The 22,317-nt window shown below is 37.9% G+C and overlaps 1 protein-coding gene across 3 annotated transcripts in view; it reads right to left on the reverse strand.

Annotated features, from left to right (window-relative positions):
• Window positions 1-22,317, reverse strand: part of TTC7B (tetratricopeptide repeat domain 7B) — a 342,224-nt gene that overhangs the window by 68,148 nt on the left and 251,759 nt on the right. For all 3 annotated transcript variants that reach the window (XM_044665011.1, XM_044665010.1, XM_044665009.1), the window contains one exon: window positions 16,634-16,836. In XM_044665011.1, the coding sequence (XP_044520946.1) occupies window positions 16,634-16,836 (203 nt within the window). The remainder of the gene's footprint in view (window positions 1-16,633; window positions 16,837-22,317) is intronic.

Genomic DNA, 22,317 nt, shown 5'->3' on the forward strand with positions numbered 1-22,317 from the left:
ATCATGTGATTTTTGTTTGTTAGACTATTGATATGGTCAATTATGTGGATGGTTTTCCTAATGCTGAACCAACCTTGCATTCCTGGTATAAATCCCACCTGATCATGGTGGATGATCTTCTTAATTACTTGCTGGAGTCTCTTTGCTAGTATTCTATTTAAGATTTTTGCATCTATGTTCATTAGGGAGATTGGTCTGTAGTTTTCTTTCTCTGTTTTTGATCTCCCTGGCTTTGGAATCAGTACCATATTTGTGTCATAAAAGGAATTTGGTAGGACTCCTTCTTTGCTTATCATATCAAATAATTTGTATAGTATTGGGGTTAGTTGCTCTTTGAATGTCTGATAGAATTCACTTGTGAATCCATCAGGCCCTGGCGATTTTTTCTTGGGGAGTTCTTTGATGGCTTGTTCAATTTCTTTTTCTGATATGGGATTATTTAGGTATTCTATTTCTTCTGCTGTTAATCTAGGCAGTTTATAGTTTTGTAAATATTTATCCATATCTCCTAAATTGTTATATTTATTGCCATATAATTGGGCAAAATAGTTTTTAATGATTGCCTTAATTTCCTCTTCATTAGAGGTGAGGTTTCCCTTTTCATCTTTGATACTGTCAATTTGGTTTTCTTCTTTCCTTTTTTTTATTAGATTGACTAGTACTTTGTCTATTTTATCTGTTTTTTCAAAGTACCAGCTTCTAGTCTTATTTATTAATTCAATAGTTCTTTTACTTTCGATTTTATTAATTTCTCCCTTGGTTTTTAGTATTTCTAATTTAGTTTCCATCTGGGGGTTTTTAATTTGCTCGCTTTCTAATTTTTTGAGTTGCATGCCCAATTCATTAATCTCTGCCCTCCCTAATTTGTTAATATATGCACTCAAGGATATAAATTTCCCCCTGAATACTGCCTTGGCCGCATCCCACAGAGTTTGGTAGGATGTCTCATCATTGTTTTCTTTCTTTCCCCTCTGTATCTTATTTACCTTTTCATGTTTCTCTCGATTTTTGTGGTTGGATATCAAACTTTCCATTTAGCCCTGGTCTTTTCTGTGCAAATACCTGGAATTCTTCAATTTTGTTGAATGCCCATACTTTCCCCTGGAAATATATAGTCAATTTTGATGGGTAGTTGATCCGTGGTTGCAGGCCCAGCTCTCTTGCCTTTCTGAATATTGTATTCCAAGCCTTACGGTCTTTTAGTGTGGAGGCTGCCAGATCCTGTGTGATCCTGATTGGTGCTCCTTGATATTTGAATTGTTTCTTTCTGGCTTCTTGTAAGATTTTTTCTTTTGCTTGGAAACTCTTGAATTTTGCAATGATATTTCTGGGTGTTTTCCTTTCTTGATCGAATGCCGCAGGTGTTCTATGAATCCTTTCAATGTCTATATTGCCCTCTTGTTGTAGGACTTCAGGGCAATTTTGCTGAATTATTTCTGTTAGTATGGAGTCCAGGTTTCTATTAATTTCTGGTTTTTCTGGAAGACCAATTATTCTCAAATTGTCTCTTCTAGACCGGTTTTCTTGGTCTGTCACTCTCTCATTGAGATATTTCATGTTTCCTTCTATTTTTTCAGTCTTTTGACTTTGTTTTATTTGTTCTTGTTGTCTTGAGAGATCATTAGCTTCTAACTGCATTCTTGCAGTTTTTAGAGACTGGTTTTCAGCTATGATCTTTTGGTTTTCTTTTTCAATCTTGTTCAATTTGCTTATCAGTTCACTTGATTTCTGAGCCTCGGTTTCCAATTGCAAGATTTTACCTTTTAAACTGTTATTTTCTTGCCAGATCTCTTCCATCTTCCTCAGAATCTCAGTTTTGAACTCTTCCATAGTTTGTGAGGAGTTTTCCTTATTTGAGGAGGGTCCGGATGCTTGTTTGTTTTCCTCCTCTGTTTCCTCGGTTGTCTGGATTTTCTCTGTGTAAAAGTTGTGGAGTGTTAAAGACTTCTTTTTCTTGTTGTTATTCTTTCTCTTCTGAGCTTCCTGAGACTGGGTAGCCATCATTAGCCCAGCAGCTTCTCAGGTTTATCCTCGCGCTCAGTGTCTGTCCACGGTCTATTGGCTCCTGAGGTCTGAATTCTGGTTTTTTCCAAGTTCAAGCCCCCTGGTGGACTCCCTTGCTTGATCCTCTGCGGGAGGTTCCTTTACAAGTTTCAGGGCGCTGCTTCCACAGTCGTATACCCATCCACGCTGGTTCCCCACTCAGGCTTTAGTTCCTGGCTGTGTCTGCCTCCACCCACACTTCCGCAGTGCCTGCGCTCTCAGCCCGCGCTCTGCGCCCTGCGTCCACTCTCTGCTCCCGCGCTCAGATTTCGCGTGCGTTTTTTGGCTTATTGGGGTCCTAAATCTTGCTGCTCTCAGGAACAGGCCCCGGAGCTGCCAATGACTCAATGGGTGCCCCAAACTTGCTCTATTTCTTTTTAGCTGGCTTCAGCGCTATAGATGTGTGTGGAGGGGGTGGGGGTGGGGTGGTTGCTCAGCCCGCGATTTAGTGAGAGCTGTTTCACCCCTTTATAGCATGGAAATGCCTCGATTCCACGTACCTTCCATGCTGCGCCCTGTTGTGGGGTTCCTCCGTTCGTCTGGACTTGTTTTTATGTCCCCTTGAGGAGTTTTGTGTGTTTCGGTCAGGGGAGGTTAAGAGCTGCTTCTTACTCTGCCGCCATCTTAACCCGGAAAAAACCTTTGCCTCTTTTTATATCCCTAACACTTAGCACAATGTTTGACTGGAAGTAGGTGCTCAACAAATTTTTCTGATTGATTTGATTTAAAATTGTTTTCCTTTCTAATAATGTTGTGAAAGTTCTAAATTGTTCTCCTGCTCACTTTTTTTTCAGCCTCTGTTCATAAAACTTTTCCCAGGTTTCCCTGATCCATCCCTTTTGTTAATTATTATAGCACAATAATATTTCATTACATTCATAAAGCATAATATGTTTAGCCATTTCTCATTTCATGGACATCCATTTCTTTCCAAAATGTTTAGAACAATTCAAAGCATCATCAACAGAGAATGAGTGTGCCTGTCTAACAATTGCTATTATCCTCTTTTGCCATCTTTGCCAATCTATTGGGTGAGAGGTAGAATCTCAAGTACAGTTTTTATTAGCTTCTCTTTTATTATTAGGGATTTTGAATACTTTTTTCCCTCCGCATAGTCCATTAGCCTGTATTCCTTTAACTATTTATCTCTCTTAGACATCAGATGATCGTTAGAGAAATTTATTGCAAAGATTTTTCTCAGTAAATAGTTTTGCCTTCTAATTCTAACTGGATTGATTTTGTTTATGCAAAAACTTCTTAAATGTATGTAATCAAAAACTGTCCATTTTATTTTTTATGTTCATTCCTATCCCCTACTTGGTCAAAAAACTCTTCTCCAATCCCTAACTGTGAAAAATATCTCCTTCCACTCTCCTCTAATTTGTTTACAATTCAGCCCTTTTACTTTGGGATCATGTATTCATTTGGAGCTTATTGTGATACATAAAGTGAGACTTTGGTCAAATGCTCATTTTTGCCATACTACTTTTCAGCTTTCCCAGCAGGTTCTATCAAATAGCAACTCCAACTGAATATCTGAGAGAGTTAAGCCCTTACTCCCATAGCGAATATCTTTGGGTTTATGAAACACTATGCTATTATGTTGACTTGCTTCTGGAACTTGGATATCTAACTGGTTCCACTGCTTGTATTTTGTATTTTTAATGGGTACCAAATAGTTTTGAATATTACTGCTTTGTAATGATTTGATATCTGCTATGACCCCTTCCTTTCTACATTTAAAAAAAATCAATTCTCTTGAAATTCTTAATCTTTTGTTCCTTCAGCAGTTTTATCATTTTTTTTGGTCTAGTTTTAATAAAATAACCATCTTATCTTATTTATCTTTTGTATCTCTTCTGAGCACAGTGCCCTGAAATTCAATTTAATTAAACAACTCAATTCTACACTTACTTAATAAGTACCTACTTGTGTAGATCACTGTCTCCTAGACCCTGGGAGAATATTTGGTGGGTGGGAATAGTGTTGCTTAACATATTGGAGAAAGTTGGTTCATGTCACTGTGGAACTTCCTAGAGGGATGACAAATATACAGAGACACATAATACTTGGCATTGGAAAGGGGGCAAAATCAAAGATTTATGTGAAGTCTGAGCAGAAAGTTTGTTACCACTATTAAAAGACACTATATATATGGAGCTAAATGAATAAATGAATTAAATAAATAGAGAGATAGATCCAATAATACATTTAGGGAAATGGAGGCATGAAATCATTCTGATAGAATGTTGAAAGAACAAAACTTGTTTTTGTCTATCTTTTTAATCGACTTTTTATTGAACTGGATACCTTCTCCCAGGAGAAAACTTTTTTGGTATATTCATCAAATTTTTGACTTAAAAAAACTAAACCATTAATGGGAAAAAAAACCTAAACCAGAAATGATACATAAAAGGCCAGTACTTCAGTGTTGAACATGAAAGCTTTTTAGGCAGCTCTAAATGACTTGGAAAGGAGTAGGTGGGAAGATGGTATGTGACCAGCAACACAATGGTGATGATCCATTTTCAATCTCTTGTAGTTAGGAAAAAACCCCAAAAAACCAACATCCATTTTCCCATGTTTATCTAAGGGAGATCTTACATCAGTGGTAGGAAGAATAACACTAGAAATTCAGAGAGATGAAAATGGAACTAATCTCTATGAGGGACTATAAGAAAGAAGAATTAGAAGAGAATTGCCCAAGAAAATGCAGAAAAACCAGAGAGATAATCATCTTATAACAACAAAAACCGAGCCGAGTAATTGCTCTGAAACAGAAAGCCAATGAAAAGACATGTCAAATTGCATAGAAAGAAAGCACCAGAATTTCTAAGAATAAGTGGTTTGAATACAGTATGTCACATTTAAAATAACCATAGATCTATAATTACTAATGGGAAACTCAACTGTTCTACTTATAATTAGTCACTGATGACTACAAAACAGAAAACAGAAATAAATATGGAATGTATTTTTCCTGAAGCAGCAGCAAAGTGATGCTTGTGGCCTGGAGTTCATGTTCAGGGTTCTCCATTGCCTCCTGATCAAACTTAAATTCTAGCCTTTGAGACTCTAGACCCCTTACAATCTGGTTCTAATTTACCTATCTGGCGATAAATTCTAATTATTCACCTCGACATGTTCTAAATTCCAGTCCTACTCTGTCTCCTTTTTTTGGCCTTGTTATCATCTCTCCATCCCACTATTATATCCCAGTATACACTGCTCAGCCCTTCATACTTATTGCTTATAGTTGATCTCCTACAGAATGGTTATCTTGAGCAGTATGAAAGAGGTTGTAGAGTCCTGGGATTATAGGGTTAATTAACTTGGAGGTGGTTCAATTCAAGCCAATGGCACTACCCCCTCATACTAAATTTAGAAGAGATTTACCTGCTTCTTCTGTACTGTATTAATAACAATTATTCACCACCTCTAAAGAACTTTTCCATTTAAGAGTGTTTTTATATCCATTATCTTTTCATTTAATTTTTAAAGAACCCATTTGAGGTAGGCAGATCATATATGACATTCTATCAAAATCCTGGTAGTGACTGTTTGCAGGCCCCAAAGTCATTCCCTTTCCTTTCTCAATGAATTCGATATTTCGTTTGTAATTTTTTTCCTCCTCTCCAGGGGACTTCAATATACAAATACATTCTCCCTCAAATACAAGAACCCTCACTCAGCTCCTCAGCTATTCAACTCCCATGAGCTACTCATCATTGAATTTCAGTCAGACAAAAGATGGTCATATCTTTAATTTTGTCATCACCCACAAATGTACCACCTCTGTTTGAGAATTCTGAAATGTCCTTATCTAACCATACTCTACTGGCTTTTCAACTATCCCTCAGCTTTCCTTTACATAAACCTATTCTTCACCTACACTGTAACCAATCTCTTTCCCCCAGTCATCTCTCCTGTACTAGCAACTCTTCTTTTCCCCATCTTGACTCTTTGGTGAACCAATTCAACTCTGTCCTCCTCTCCTGAATCCCTAGTCTTCTTATCATATCCTCAACCACACCCAGCCAAGCCTCAGCCTTGGATAACTCTTGGATAACTTGGATAACATTTGTCCCTTTCACTCCCACACACCTGCTGCTGAGGAAAGTAGGAAATCATACAACTGTTCTGACTGGGTCCACTACAAATTTATGCTACATAATCTCAACTGTGTCCTTACTATTGCTGGTAATTATAACTCCCTACACTGCTTTCCACAGTGGCTCTTCCAAACCTTTAATCCCTCTTCAAACCTTCCATGGTTTCCCGTCTCCCACTCTCTCAGCTGAGAATCCTTCCTCATATTTTACAGAAAAAAATTTGAGACCATCATTATGAGCTCACTCTTCTCCTTCTTCTGCATTCCCTATTACTAAAGATGCCTTCTGCAGTTATCACTAAGGTGCCTTATCCTTCTTCACCTTAGTCTCAAATCCTTATTCCTGACCAAGGCTAACCCCTCTATTTGTTCAAGTTACCCCAATCCATCTCTTCTCTCCAAGAGACTGTCTCCTTTGTCATCCCCACGCTTTCACTTATATTAAATTTCTCCCTCTTTGCAGGCTCATTTCCCAACCACTCTTAATTTCAATGCTTTCCCTCAGACAATTATTTTCTATTTGCCCTCTATATAGTTTGCTTTGTGTATATTTATTTGCATGTTATCTCCCTCATTAGGCTATAAGCTCCTTGAGAGCAGGAACTGTCTTTTGCCTCTTTTTTTTTTTTTAAGTACAGTCCCTAGAACACAAAAGGCACTTAATAAATGTTTATTAATTCATTGGCTGATTATTAATCCCATTTTATAGTTGAGAAAATTAAAGTATGGAGAGTTTAAGTAATTTATTTGGCATCATATTACTAATTAAATGTCAATATCTATTCCTGAATTCCAGTTTTTCTTCCTCCGGATTGAGTGTACCATATCTTGGCAGAGGCACTGAATGTTACTTGAGATTAGAAGTCATTTCTCCTTTAAATTCTAAATTTGTAATCACACTAAATCTAGTATTATCTACTTTGTTGGCATCAAGGAATATTCCTTGAACAAACTTAAAGGGGAAATATGAAAGTATGCCTTTTTATGATCCTCAAATAAGGAATGTAAAATTTTGTCTTCTTTTAAAAAATACTGCCCTGGACCATTTGAACATCAACATTTGGCTCATTTCATTTTCAAAATTTTCATTTCATGAAGAGTGAATATACTTATAAAATATATATACTATATGCAATGGGGTTCTCCTATGGTAAGATAATGGAAATGTTCACTAACAAAATGCAGTTTCCCTTTTTTTAAAGAATAGAAACAATATTTTAAAAATATTCACACCTAATAAAATGAATATTTCTATAAATAAAGCAGAACAGAAAAAGAAAGCTATATAAGAAACCAAGAATCTATGCTATAAACAGTCTGCTCTTCTCTTTTAGCATATATTAAATTCAAAATCTTATCTCCAAAGCTGTCCTGCTTCACTGTGTTTCTTACTGACCTTTGTTCTGTTTTATGCACAAAATGCATTTACTAAGTACCTCACCTTTTTCTTTACCCAAATGGAATGATGCTGACTCCCAAAACGATGCCAACCTTTTTTACCTTTGTCCCTCTAAACACTTTTACTTATATTAACCTTAATCTTGAAATGCCCTCAATCCACTTCCACCTACTCAGCATACTCCTCCTTCCTTCAAGACCATGCTATGAGGTCTTCCATAAAGCTCTTACATCCCACCAACTAGACTCCTCTCTCCCTACTTTTTCTCACAGAACTTCCTTTGTATGTCTCCTATTTGCTTGCTACATTTTCTTTCAAATTACACCTGTATCATGTCTCATCTTGGAAGCAGCAAAGTGGCACAATGGATAGATTTCTGGCCCTGCAGGTCAAGAAGACCCGAGTTAAAATCCAACTACAAGACATTTATAGCTATGTGACCCTGGGCCAGTCACTTAATTTCTGTATGTCTTGGTTTTCTCAATTGTAAAATGGGAAAATAATGGCACCTACCTTCCAAAGTCATTGTAAAGATCAAATGAAACAGTATTTATAAGCAGTTTTCACAGTACCTGGTACATAGCATTGTAGGTGCTTAATAAATGTTTGTCTCCTTTTCTCCCTTAATAGGATATAGGCTCCATATGAGAAAGGAATGTGTTTTACTTCTCTTTCTCTCTCTCCAAAACTGGAGCACAGGATCCTGAACAAGGTAGGTATTAAACAATATTTTGTTGAACTGAATTGTGGCAGGTTGACACTGCACATAGCAAGTGCAATAATGTGGCTCCAAACCTCTAGAACAGAAGTAGCCAAACTATGGCCATTACTGCTAATTCCTCTCCTAGAATCTTATAACCTAAGACAAATGGACAAATAATCAATATTCTTTCCTGTTTTAGAAAATGAGTAATGATTGCTATTCATCAAATATAAAATCGATTTGAACTAAAATTAGCCTGGAACCTTATGATAGAGCAAGATTTGCTATAAAAAGGATCTCTTTTGTGCCTTATATCACAGAGATGCAGCTATTGAAATAAAATTAGTAGGGAAAGCTAGGTAGCAGAGAAGATAAAGTCATGCCTGGATTCAGGATGTCTTTCTGAGCTGTATGACCCTGGGCAAGTCACTTAACTCTGCTGCCTAGTCCTTGCCATTCTGTCTTGGAACCAATACTCAGTATCAATTTTAAGAAAGAAGATAACATTTTTTAAAAAGAGATATAAAAAACTATTATATATACAACCAAATGAAGTTATCATATAAAAAACCTCCCCCACTCCTTTTGTGGAACATGAAAACATTCAACTAAGAAGGTTATCTGTTGTTCATCACTGATTTGCCTGGTCCCTGGGCTGAGTGGCCATCTTGATAACTGCCAATAGCAAAAAAGAACTAGTGGATGGAAGTTTCAGGAGAGAGATTTTAGTCTTAATATGAGGAAGAACTTTCTAATAATTAGATTTACCTAACAATATGAAGGGGTCAAGATTTCAACAAACATTTAATAGGTGCCAACTGTTTGCAGAGATCTGTTAGGTGGCATGTGCAAAACAAAGTTTAAAAGAAAACGTGATCCCTGCCTACAAGGAGTCTAGGAGAAGCCCCTAATGGAGCACAGGCACAGATAGGCTTTAATTTTCTTGTACACAGTAGGGACTCTGTAAAAGTTTACTAAACTGAATACACAAACCTTCTAAGTCCATTAGAGTCTCAAAGCAAATTACTGTTTGAGGCCTAAGCATCATGAGAAAGAGTATGGCACAATGGCTAGAGAACTAGCCTCAGAGCCCAAAAAATCTGAGTACAAGTCCTAATATTGACACACTGATGGTATGACACTGGGCAAATCTCTTGATCTTTCAGTTCTTCAGGTCACTCTGCAGAGTGCATGCTGATAACCCACATGGGCATGATGTTTCCTCATCAAGCATTCTCTTGACCAGTGAAATCACAGGTCCAGTTCCTATCCCAAGCCCTGCCCCAGAAGATCCTGTCATCTGTCACTCAGAGTGTTCAGGGGCAGGTTCCCTATGAGGGAAAAGAGGTTGGAATAGATGACATTGGAGGTCTTTTCCAATTCAAAAGCTATGTCTAAAAAGGAGAGACACAAATAAAAAGAATAACATCTGTGTCAACTGTGCATAAATCTTTGCGCTGAATGTCCCTTTTACAATGCATTCTAATTCTGTGGCCAAGGAAAATATGAGTCAGCAGGTTTTTCCCTTGCTGCTACAGTTTAGTATTAAAATGCTGCATCATCCTGGAGCACCTCATCTGATTCATTTCTATTTCTTATGTTCTGATGGGATCAATAAAAAGGCGAACTGGCAAATATCCCAGAACCCACTCCTAAAGACCCCAGAATTTTTCTTGATAAACATACATGAAACAATTACTGAAGGTAGAATACTGTGTGAGGCACAGAGATTAAAAAGAAAGTTTAGATAAGACAATGAACCCTAATCTCATTATTTCAAAATGATAGTCATCTAGAGATACTCTAATCTTTTTTATTCTTTCTTTGAAAAAATTCTCAATGGATTGTTGGCAAATAATGTATGAAATTAAGGTTGAAGCCACAAATGTGGGGAGTCACTACTGAAAGAATCCTCAAACCCCAAATGTCCAAACTCAACTTCTTGGTTTTTCTCCATCAGTGTGGAGGTTCCCTCCATCAAGGTAGAATGAGAAGCCCTCTATATCTTAGTCATTGTTCTTCATGAGTTGCTTTGACTAAAAAAAAAGCTCATCATCAGGTGGCTACTTCTTAGGTGGTGAGCCTCCAAATGATAATGAAGGCTTGCAGTGACATATCACTTTGCGGTCTATAAAGTACTTCCCCACAAAAGGTGAAGTAGGTGGGGCAATTATCATTATTTTCATTTTACAGATGTTTAAACAAAGGATTAGAAAGATTCCGAAGATAAGTGGGCAACAAACTTGAACAAGGCCTTCTAAAACCTGGTACAGTCTTCTTTCCACTAACACCAGACTGCCTTTCTTACAACTGACAAATCAGACATTGTCTACTGAGCCATATTCAAGTTTTATTTTCCAACCATCATTCTCTATTACAAAATACACAAAGAAACAAGTACATTCTGAATAAAAGCGACTTATTTCTATCAGCATTTCAAAGCAAAAAGGTGTTTCAATCATACATCATTACTCTAATTATGTCTGTGTTTTAATCACAGTATGTAACAGAAAGGATTCATGCCAGTCTCTTTGAGACTGGCTGAATACCTCCAGCATTACCATTTTCCTCTCGTCGCAATCACTGTTCGTGTCTGTACTTTGGGGCGGGATACTGGCTCTCTTACCATTATGATGAGCAAAATCTGGAGACATGTTCAGGGAAACATTCCCTTGATGTACTCTTTGAAAGCTCTCCATTGATTCTATGCTGCTTCTTTCCACCAACAGAAAACAAATTGGAAAACACTGTGCCAACTACAGAAAAATCAGCCACAAGCAATTTTGCTGAAGAATCATAACTAAATGCTCCAGAGAAAAATTAAGCAGATGGACTTTTTTGTATAAAGAAGTAGAGGAAGGAAAGGGAGGGAGAAGAGAAAAAAAGAATGAACAAAGCTTTGGAGTTCAGCATGGTAGGTTCAGCCCAGCAAGAATTCACCTGGGCTGTTCACTTTTAACTCTCCTATGACACTGAAGTTTATCCATAAGTAATGAGGGAAGTACTTTCACAAAAAAGACCTTGCAATCAGAAGTAAATTGAAAGAAAACTTTTAACTTTAAATCTCTCTCTGAAACAGAATTTTAAAAACCATCAAGGGCCCTTCATCTTTTCTAGGATTGCATTTATTTGGTTATGCTTTGATGATTACTTCTAGAATCTAGATCAACCTTTAAAACTGTTGCATGAGGAAAAATCCATATGATGAAACCCACCATACAATAGATTTTAATGTTCTCCTTTCAAATTCACTATCAGTACATAACAAAGATACCTTTTGCTATTTTGCAATAAATTGTTTAATTCAACTACTCAGCTAGTCTCTTCTCCAGAAATTTGCCAAGAGCGTGCTTAATCTTCTTAGAATGTTAATAACATTTATCCCATTACTATCCATTGGTGTTACTAGAGATATATCACAATGATATTTTACTATGAAGCAAAGACAGAAAACAAGATTAAAGAAAACAAAAATACTAAAAGAATCAAATCATGAATTCTTTAGCCTGAAGGTGTACAGCCATGTCTTCTCCTCTCAGTATTAAAAGGGCTCCAAAGTACTTCTACATAAAGAAAGAGTGCAAGCTGTCCTCCGGGACCCACATTCACCATTACAAATCATTCAAGGTTAACCTATTCATTTCCAAATATTTCTTTTTCTCTCTCAACTTTTCTTCTCTTTTGATTTCCATTAGAATTACTATTGCAAAAGGCCATTTAACTCTTATTTTCCTTTGATGTAGGTCCTCCTGCTTCAGTTTAGAGTACAAGCTACCCTGGGAACACTGACTTTCCAGTGGGTGGATGATATCTCAGTAACTTTACTCTTTCAATTTTATCTATTAGAAATGATAGAAATAACATTGACATTGTCTAATTCTGATTTTCTTTATGTTCCTCTATTGCATTTGCTCTCTTTGTTTTTCGACACCTTCACAGACCTCCTAGTATTCTAAAGTCACTGTGCTAGATTCCAATAACTACTGTTCTAGATACTTTTACTTTCTTAAGCACTGTCCATCCCACCAAACACAAACTTATCTCGACCATCTGTTTCTTTTTCATTCCTATTCTCAATCTGTCATGGGCATTAAAAGAATGTGGAGCATCATAATGATTTCTAGAATAAATTTACACATTCTTTCCTTATTTCTACTTTCCCCCTAGCTATTATTCCTCTCTTATCAGCTTCCATACACACAACCTTCCTGGCTCTTCTCCATGTTTAACTCTCTCCTGAAATCTCTTGCTCTTCCTTTGCCATATTATCTCACAAATTTTCCTTAAAAGCCAGTACTGACATTATCATAGGGCTACCAGATGTTCCCATTTTGCAAAGACATTCTGGTCATTCTGTCTTTGGCTATACTGAGCAAATGGGCCAGATCTGGGAAAAACAGCCTGGGAAAACTGTTCTCTTGTCCTCAGTTATCCACATTCTTCCACCTCCATCCTAAACCAGAATGAGTTTGACTATAAGTTGTTCTGGATTTCATTAAAGATAAAGGCTTTAAAAAACAACATGTAAATTTAATGTGTTTATGCAAAATAGATTAAGACATATCTATAGGTATCATGGGGGAGGATCTAGTCCTTTAATTATTTGTGATCACTAATTTCCTACCCTCTTTTACTTTATCACTCTGCCTTGTTCCTTCTAAACACTGTAGATATTGCTTTACCATATTGATAGATCTCTCCTTTTCTGTTTCTTCTCTGAATTAAAAATATACCAAGGCAAAAGGCAAAATATCAGTTGATATTATAGTTGGAGACAATAATTAACCACTTAAAGACTTAGGGTTTGGTTTACATTCCTTATGTCAAGGGTATTTGTAAGATTTGTCTTTATTAAAACCAGTCTTCATTACATGATAAAATATTTACATTTGTACAAATGTTTGTTTCCTATTACCTTATACTTTTCAACAGAGGCTAAGCTCATTTCATATTTTTATGTCTTTTATCTAAGACAGCAAATGAGTATCCTTCACAATACATATGCAAAGAGAGTTCTTTCTGAGCTGGCTCCAGCCATGCTTATTTCTTTCTCAGATCACTCTCCAGCCTTCTCCAGCCTTCTTACCTGCAGCCACCCCACCTTCCACCCTCCCACCAGATTCCTAGTTTTCCTTCATGTGCAAAATCTTTATTTTTAATTTCTTTCTGCTGGCCCCCCAGGTTTCTACAAGATACTACCAGGAACTCCTTGGGATCACTAATTACTGTGATTTATAGTTAATTATTCTTTACATAATACCCTTAAAAGGCCATCCCCAATATTTGAAGAACCTTTGTCTCTTCTTTCCTATTTCCTTGAATTAATCTATGCAGAGGAAGTATAGATCCCATGCATTCTCCAAGCTATTAGAGAAGGACATTGGTAAAGGACCAGAAGGCGGAAGCAGGGAAGCCCATGCACTAAGGAACTCAATCTTCCCTTCAGGAGCATCACTCCAAGTATATATCTCAGTCAAAAAACTACTGGTAGAAGTGAGGAAATTAAAAACTGCTTGCTGCCAGGTTTATTGTTGGCTAGATGGTGAAGGCAGGCTCTGCTCCCCTCAGAACTCTGGGGACTGTATCACAAATACTCTCCTGGGTCTAAATCAGGGGAGGATATAGCCTATTTTTCCTTATTTACAAATTAACCAAGAAAAAAATTTCCATGCAACCTTTCAGGTTTTATATTAGAGTCCTAGGCAAAGGTTTTCAACATTAAGAAACTGTACTTTTAAAAATATTTCTCCATGCAATAAATATTCAAAGAGCTCACAGTGTTAGAGGATTAAATTTGACTACAGTTCATTTTGCTCTTGGACACTTCAAGATGGCTAAGAAAAAGCACTGGGAACATGGTGGGTGGGGGGAGGGTGCCTTGAAACAAAACCTAGCACCTTATATAGCACTTAAGTAGTCTGGAGAGTACCCCAAAATTAAAGCCACTAATTTCCAAGAGAGTCAGAAGGAAAACCACCAAATGGTGATCTCGATAGTCTCTTACATGCAGCTTTCCTGTTTTAGATCCACTGCCTGCTTTCTGCCAGAAAATGAAGCTTTTGGCATTTGTCTGGGAGCTCATATGTCTTGAAAAGCTACAAAGGTGAAACATAAAACTTTCCCTGTGCAATTCTCCTATTTGATCTTTTGTCTCATATGTTCCCCTTAGGGATGTATGAGAAATACTTCTCTGAATAATTCATAAGTACCTAGGCAGAAACTCACTTATCCTTTTAAATAAAAAGGTTGGATACAAGAAGCTGATTACAGCTGCTCTGAATACTCTAGTGATAGCAGCAATATCTTAAAGTGCTTTATAAAAATTTCCCTTATGATAGTGAGACAAAAATTAATAGTCACCTAATACTTTTAATCAAACAGACAACAGTTGATAATATAATGTGAAATCACATATAAAGTAGCAGATATGTAAAGGGAGGTTTAAAAGATGAAAGAGATGGTATAATATAAATTTTAATTTTTAAAAAATCCTTGCTTTTGGCTTGTTTTCTCATTTTAAAAACTGAAGATAATATTGATCACCTTAAAGTACAGTGAGAATTAATAAAAGAATGAAAGCTATTAAGTTTTGCGAGTTCCTCTGGTGAAAGTATTTCATCATTTATTAGACATCATAAGATTTGAGAGTTGGTCAGGATCTTAAAGGCCAGGAGGAAACTAGGAACAAAAAGTAAATGTAGTTATCCAAAATCCCCTACAGTGCTACTTACAGTGAAAGGACTGCAGGATTTATACTCAGAGGAACTGGGTTTAAATTCTAATTCTGCCTTTTACTGCCTACATGATCTTGGTAAATCATTTAACTCTGGGCCTAAGTTTCTTCATCTGTAAAATTAGAGGGCTTGATTAGAAAAGCTCTCTGATCCCTTTTAATTCCCAATTTATGAGGCTGCAATAAATGTCACTGCAAAGACAAACCCAAGTCTCCTGATTCCCAAACCAGCATTCTTTCTGCCATACTGGCTATCTGAATGAGTGGCAGAGCACAAAAACAGCATATTAGAGCCAGGAGGGATATGAAGTGCTAAGCTCCAGGGAGTTGGTGATATCAAAAGGCTCCTAAGTAATATTATGGGACTTTTTTTCCTTATACTGGAAAAAGTCAGAGATGTTAGAAAAGAAATAGAGATTTTGATCTCTGGGCCTGTCATGTATATTAAATGAAAGAATAACATCTATTTCAAAAAACAGTGTAGGGGTGTGGGTATAATTTTCAAAAAAAGGACTGACTTTTGGACATATCAGTATCTTGTTAAATAGCTGATACGGTTTGATGTCAGAATCTTGTTTTTAAAAAATATTTGTTACAAAGGAGACATTCAGTGAATGGTTTTAACTGGCTCACTAGAAAGGGTCATTACTTAACATTTTTATAAAGTCTCAGGGTTTTCAAACACTTTTCTCCCCCAAACCCTTTGAGATAGGTAGCATTTTATTATCCCTATTCTATAGAGAAAAATCTAAATGTGAAAGAGGTCAAGTGACTTTTCCAAGGAACCAATATATCTATCTATCCCCTTGTATTCATTAACTAAACAAACCATCCAAAATCGGCATATGTTATGGATATGACAGAGTGGTGAATAATTCCCCAAGTAATAGGGTTCCCAAATAACTACTGAGGCTTTAGAGAGGAAAGAAAGTGGGGCCAGTGAAGCTATCCTTGACCATGTCTCAAATTCTCAGGACAATCCAAGTAAAATAATGAGCATATCACTTGCAACATACTCATGAGCAATGTGGAAAATGGTTTTTTTTCCCAAATTGTTTACTTACCTTTTAACTTTGTCATTCTAATTCTTAGATGGCAAAGTCCACATTAGTTCATCATAACTCACAATCCCACCTCCACAGTGAATGGTTAAAGTAATATTGCACCATGTCTGGGACTGTTCTTCTCTTTTTAGGGTGATGCTATTCACTTGTCAAAGATTCAAGAAACTGAATGGTATGAGACAAGATGGCTCTTGGTATACTTATGATGTGGACCTAATTTCCCAGGAAATTCTGTTGAATAGCTACCAGATGGCAACAAAAGTGTTACAAATTCCTTAACAGTTAAGCAACTGTACAGAAATTTTTTCTAATCAGTAGGTTAAATGTTCAAATTCATATACATTTAACAACACTGCAGCTTCTAACATAGTTTACCCAAGCTTCTATTAAGCTGAAATCACTTACTTTCAGGTTTGCAATTCTTTGAGTGGGGGGAGAGGACCCAAAACTCAAAGCATCTGAATTAATTGGAATCTGCTCTTTTAAACTGAAATAACATTCAAAGGATATGAACTCCCAATTACTTCTAAGATGAATGCCAATGCAGCAATAGAATGACTGGTTCATATTTGTGACTTACCAATCTCTGCATGCTCTTTACATGAGTGGGACTGATGGATAAGGCTTCTTCATACCAACGTCTGGCTTCGTCAATGTTTCCCCGGAGTTCAGAGACTTGGCCTCGCATGTAGAGGACATTGTGAGACATTGGAAAGAGGTTAGCTGCTTCCTGGGTACATGCTGTTGCTTCTGCAGGCTTGCCAATTCCAATGTAGACTTCAGCTGTGAGGAGAAGAGCAGAAGGGAAGATTGCACTTGCCTGGGACACATCAATACAGCTATTCTTTCCCACAGCTGTTACACTGGTTGGGTAGGTTTTGATTTCCCACTAGGTGAACCAGGAAGCTTCGTTTTGGAAGGGACCCATCTGGAAAAGGAACAACAGAACAAGCAGTGCCCCAATTCAACCAATCCCCTCAAAGGTAACACCTGCATGTTGGTGTTTATTTATTCTGCCTATTAATTCAGTCACTAAAACCACATCTGTTATAGGTATTCATAGAAATTAAAAAGTATTTTCCCATGAAAGGCAGGGAAAATTGGTCACTACCTTTTGAGGATGACAATTCCCATTCTGCCTCTTGGCACTCTCATCAGAAACAGGATATTGTGATTGTGGATCACTGGGTTGTGTCTTTGTCAAGTTTCTTATGGCAGAGTAAATGCAAAGGGCCCAATCATGGCAGGAATTCAAGTAAATTCAACTCAATTCAAGTAGGCAAATATTTACTCAACTCCTACTATGTACAAGGGACTTAAATGATTTAACTGTTGGGCCTGTATTTTAATTCTGAAGCTAAAAAGCATTAGTAGCATATTTTTTTCTTACTATAATCCTCTCTCTTCTGCAGAGGACTTTCCCCTTATACTTTTACTAAGAAAATGGAGGGATTGAGCCATGAACTCCCTTTCACTTCCCACCTTGCACGTCAAAACCCTTTGACATCACCCTTATTCTCTCTTGCTTTATTTAATTTCTGATGAAGTAGCCCTTTGCACCAAGATACACCCTCTGCTTGTCAACTTGACATCATCCCTTCTTTTTTTCTGCCAACAGTCTATCACCTGTAGTCACTCCCATACTCCATCAATCTCCTATCTATTGATTCTTTTCCTGCTTTCTGAAAATATTTTTAAGTTGAGGAGGAGGGTGGGTGAAGAAAGGAATGTCCTCAGCAAGTGTAGAGAGGGAGAGGGGAGTGGTCCCAGGCCTCTGCTCCCCTCCAGCTCTGCTGCCTGTGAGCTGCCCACCTTACCTCCTGTGCATTCCCACTGGCTGCTGGGCAGAGGGGCAGGGGTTGTGAAAAATGTTGTCAGGCTTGGTCGAGAGAAGGAGGGGAGCAGCTCTGCCCAACTGGCTCCACCTTTCTAGTAATAAAGAGGGTGGTAGTGGGGAGGGGAAGTGGCCATGTGCCCACAGAACGTATTCTGTGTGATATCTTTGGCATTCATGCCATAGGTTTATCATCACTGTTCTAGACCTAGCTGCATTTGGCTTTTTCAGCTGCACTCTACTTCTGGATATTATCTTCTCTAGGTTTTTGTGACACTTGTCTCTACTGGTTTTCCTATTTCCTGCTTTGGCCATTCCTCCTCTCTTTTGCTGGCTCAACATCCACATCAGGTACCTTAACAGGGATGGCTGCTCAAGATTCTATCCTGGGTCCTCTTCTTTCCTCTCTATATTCTTTCGCTTACTGACTTCATCAGCTTTCCAGTCCAAGGCTCTCCCCTGAACTTGTATCACTAATTGCCTATTGGATTTTTCAAACTATATCACAGAGACATCCCAAACTCAACATGGTCAAAAGAGAACAAACCTATCCTTCTTATAAATTTGACTTTCTCTGGAGGTTACAATCATCTTTTCAAATTTCCTGGCTTCACAACTTTGGCATTTCCCTAAACTTCTCATTCTGTATCACCCTACAAAACGAATTAGTTGCAAAATCTTGCCATTTCTACTTCACAAAATCTCTTGCATCAGTCCCCTTCTCAGTAACCACACAGCCACCATCTTAGTTCAAGGACCCTCTCTGCTTCTCATAGAGGTAATTGCAATGATCTCCTAACTGATATTCTTGCCACATGTGTTTCCCATTCTATTCTACCCTCTCTGTATCTAACTTTAATCAAGTAATTCCCTAACAACATCCTTACTAGGTCACTCCCCTAATCAATAAGCACTAGTGACTTCCTACCGTTTATAGGTAGGTGATAGACCTTCACAAATTGGTCCCAACTTACCTTTCTAGCCTTAGTATACATTACTCCCTTCCCCATACTCTTTAGTTTAGTCAAGCCTACCTTTTTGCTGTTCCAGAGACATGGTCCTTTATCTATCTCTGGCATTCCACAGGCTTTCAGTCATGGCTGGAAAGTACCCTTCCACCTTGCCTTGGCCTCATAGAATCCCTATCTTCCATCTAGACTCAGCTTAAGCATCACCTTCTTAATGAACCATTTCTTGATCTCCTTCAACTACCTACTACTTACGCGCACATACACACAATGTAAACATAGGAGCAAGAACTGTTTCATTTCTGTCTCTGAATCTCTAGCACCTAACCAATGTGCCTATACTCTGAAAGGGCTTCATTGAGTAATTTATTCTCCTCCTATCTATTAGTCTCCATTGATGGCTCATCATCCAAGTCCCACCGCTTAAGTATGAGAATCTTTCTATAGATGACTCCCAGATCTATTTTCTATTGAATATATACCCTTTCTTTCCCCTGAACATCAATCTTGCATTGCTAATAATATACTGAAATGTCTAATAGCTTATAATTCTATAAGTATCTAAAATGCAATGTCTCAAATAAAAAATTACCCTTTCCACTCCAAACTCGCCTGTCTCCCTGATGTCTCTATTTCTGCTGAGGCATCATTGCTATCTTTCCAGTCACCATCAGTCTTAAATGTTTACCCCACATATCAAATCAATTGCCTTGTCCTACCAATTCAATGGCCACAGTATCCTTTGCATCTATCTTCTCCACTTACCTCCCAGCCAACCTATTTCAGGACCTCATTACTGTTCACCTGGATTATTTCAATAGTTTCTTATTTGGTTTCCTGGCCTCTAGTCTTTCCTCTCTCAAATCCTTCTTCTATATAGCTACCAAAGAGATTTTCCTAATGTAAAGGTCTGACCATGTTACTCCCTCACTCAATAAACTCCAGTGGTTCCCTATTGCCTCTAAGATAAATAAAACTTCTCTATTTACCATTCAAAGTCTTTCACAATACATCTCCAGCATTGTTTTCAGACTTATTAATATTACTCCCCTTTACACATTCTGTGGCTTAGTCAATCTGGCTCATTTGTTGTTCTTACATATGACATTCCTTTGAATAGGCTATGTGTGTCTCTTATGCCTTGAATGCACTCCGGATCCCTGCCTCAAAGAAGCCATAGTTTCCTTCAAATCTTAGTTCAAGTGTCAACCAAATGTAAGGGGACTTTTATGGACCCATCAATTGCTAGTGCCTCAGCCCCAACACATTACTTAAAATTACCACAAAATAGCATTGTGTTTTGTATTTACTTGTAGCTGTACTTGTTTCTTGGAATAGAATACAAGCACCTTGAGGTAAGGGACTATGTTATTTTTATCTTTTTAACCCCAGTGCCTAGCACAATTAATAATAAGATAATAGCCACTTTATAAACGCTTGTTGGTCAATTATGCTTTTGAACACCTTGACTTTTTAGGAAGTTTTTCCTTTGAGCTGTCAACCCATAATTTCTACCCATGGTCCTAATGTCCTTTGAAGCCAAATAAAATTAGTTTGGTCCCTGTTCTATATGTGTGGCATAGATTATCCTATTTTTCTTATTCCTTCAAGTTACTCTTGGTGCCATCTTCTATCACCCCCCCCCCCCACTTTCCCCCCCATATCATCTTAGACCATTTAGTACTCCAACCTCTCCTTATTACTCATTCTTCTAATTACTATAATAGTGAGTAGAATTATACATAATATTTCTCCATATAGAAATACAGATAATTTGATCTTATTGAAGCCCTTGAAGAAGGCAATTTAAAGATAAGAGTTTTCTTTCTTTCCCCTCTGTTTCTTATTTACCTTTTCATGTTTCTCTTGGTTTTTGTGGTTGGATATCAAACTTTCCATTTAGTCCTGGTCTTTTCTGTGCAAATACTTGGAAATTTTCTATCTTGTTGAATGCCCATACTTTACCCTGGAAGTATATAGTCAGTTTTGATGGGTAGGTGATCCTTGGTTGTAGTCCCAATTCTCTTGCCTTTCTGAATATCATGTTCCAAGCCTTGTGGTCATGTAGTGTAGAGGCTGCCAGATCCTGTGTAATCCTGATTGATGTTCCTTGATATCTGAATTGTCTCTTTCTGGCTTCCTGTAATATTTTCTCCTTAACTTGGAAGCTTTTGAATTTGGCTATTACATTCCTGGGGGTTGTCTTCTGAGGATTTAGTGTAGAGGGTGTTCTATGGGCTCTTTCAATGTCTATTTTGCCCTCTTGTTCAAGGACATCAGGGCAGTTTTGTTGGATAATTTTTTGTCATATATCTAGATTTCTATTTGTTTGATTTTTCCGGAAGACCAATAATTCTCAAGTTGTCTCTTCTAGACCTGTTTTCTTGATCTATTATCTTCTCATTGAGATATTTCATGTTTCCTTCTATTTTGTCAGTCTTTTGACTTTGCTTTATTATTTCTTGCTGTCTTGTGAGATCATTTGGCTTCTACTTGCCCAATTCTAGCCTTTAAAGACTGGTTTTTGGCTATAATCTTTTGGTTTTCCTTTTCAATCTGGTCTATCTGGCTCTTCAAGGCTTCCAGAGGTCATTTCTGGTCTTCAATTTGCTTATTATTTCATTTAATTTCTGAGCCTGACTTTCCAATGGCAAAATTCTGCCTTTTAAACTGTTATTTTCTTCCCAGTCTCTTCCATCTTTCTCATGATCTCAGATTTGAACTCTTAAAGAGCTTGTGACCAATTTTCATTTCTGGGGGAAGATTTGGATGTCTTTGTCCTCTGTTTTCTGGGATTTTTTGGTGCAGAAGTTATCAAGTGCTAGAGCTTTTTTCTTGGTCTTTTTGTTGATTATTTCTTGGGCCTTGCTTGGCATCATTATGCTTTCTCAGCCAGAAGTCTGAGTAAGGCAAGCTGACTCTCTTTGTATGGAGCAAAGGAGCAGTTTTTGCCTGAGGCCACTTTGTGAGTCTCCTGGCTTCCACTGTCTGTGGCCCCTCTCAGCCACACTCCTGCTCCCAAGGTATCAGCTCCCCAGCCTACTGGGGTCTCTGGTCTAGCTGTTTTCAGGTCAAGCCCCCATGGTCCTAGTCAGCTGCCCAGAGCCCAGAAATTGGCCTATGCTTGCTCTTCCACCTGAGGTTTTCCCCTGAGTCTCAGGGAACTGAGCTGCTTCCACTGTCCACTGCCTCTCTCAACCCTACTCCTGCACCCAAGGTCTGTGCTCTCCAGCCTCCTGGGGTCTCAAGTCTTGCTGCTCTCAGGGGCGAGCTCCTAGTGGTCCCAGTTAGCTGCCAAGGAGCTAGATTTTATGCCCCCGCTCGTTCTAACTCTGGAGTGCAGCCTCTGACTATGATACTGTAAGTGGGGTGGGGGAGGGATGATTATCTCTTGTTTTGATGGGAGCTATCCCCCCGCCCCCCTTATAGCATTGAAGTTGGCCAAATCCCATATACCTTCGA

This window comes from Gracilinanus agilis, chromosome 2 (assembly GCF_016433145.1).
Source record: "Gracilinanus agilis isolate LMUSP501 chromosome 2, AgileGrace, whole genome shotgun sequence".
Taxonomy (NCBI): domain Eukaryota; kingdom Metazoa; phylum Chordata; class Mammalia; order Didelphimorphia; family Didelphidae; genus Gracilinanus; species Gracilinanus agilis.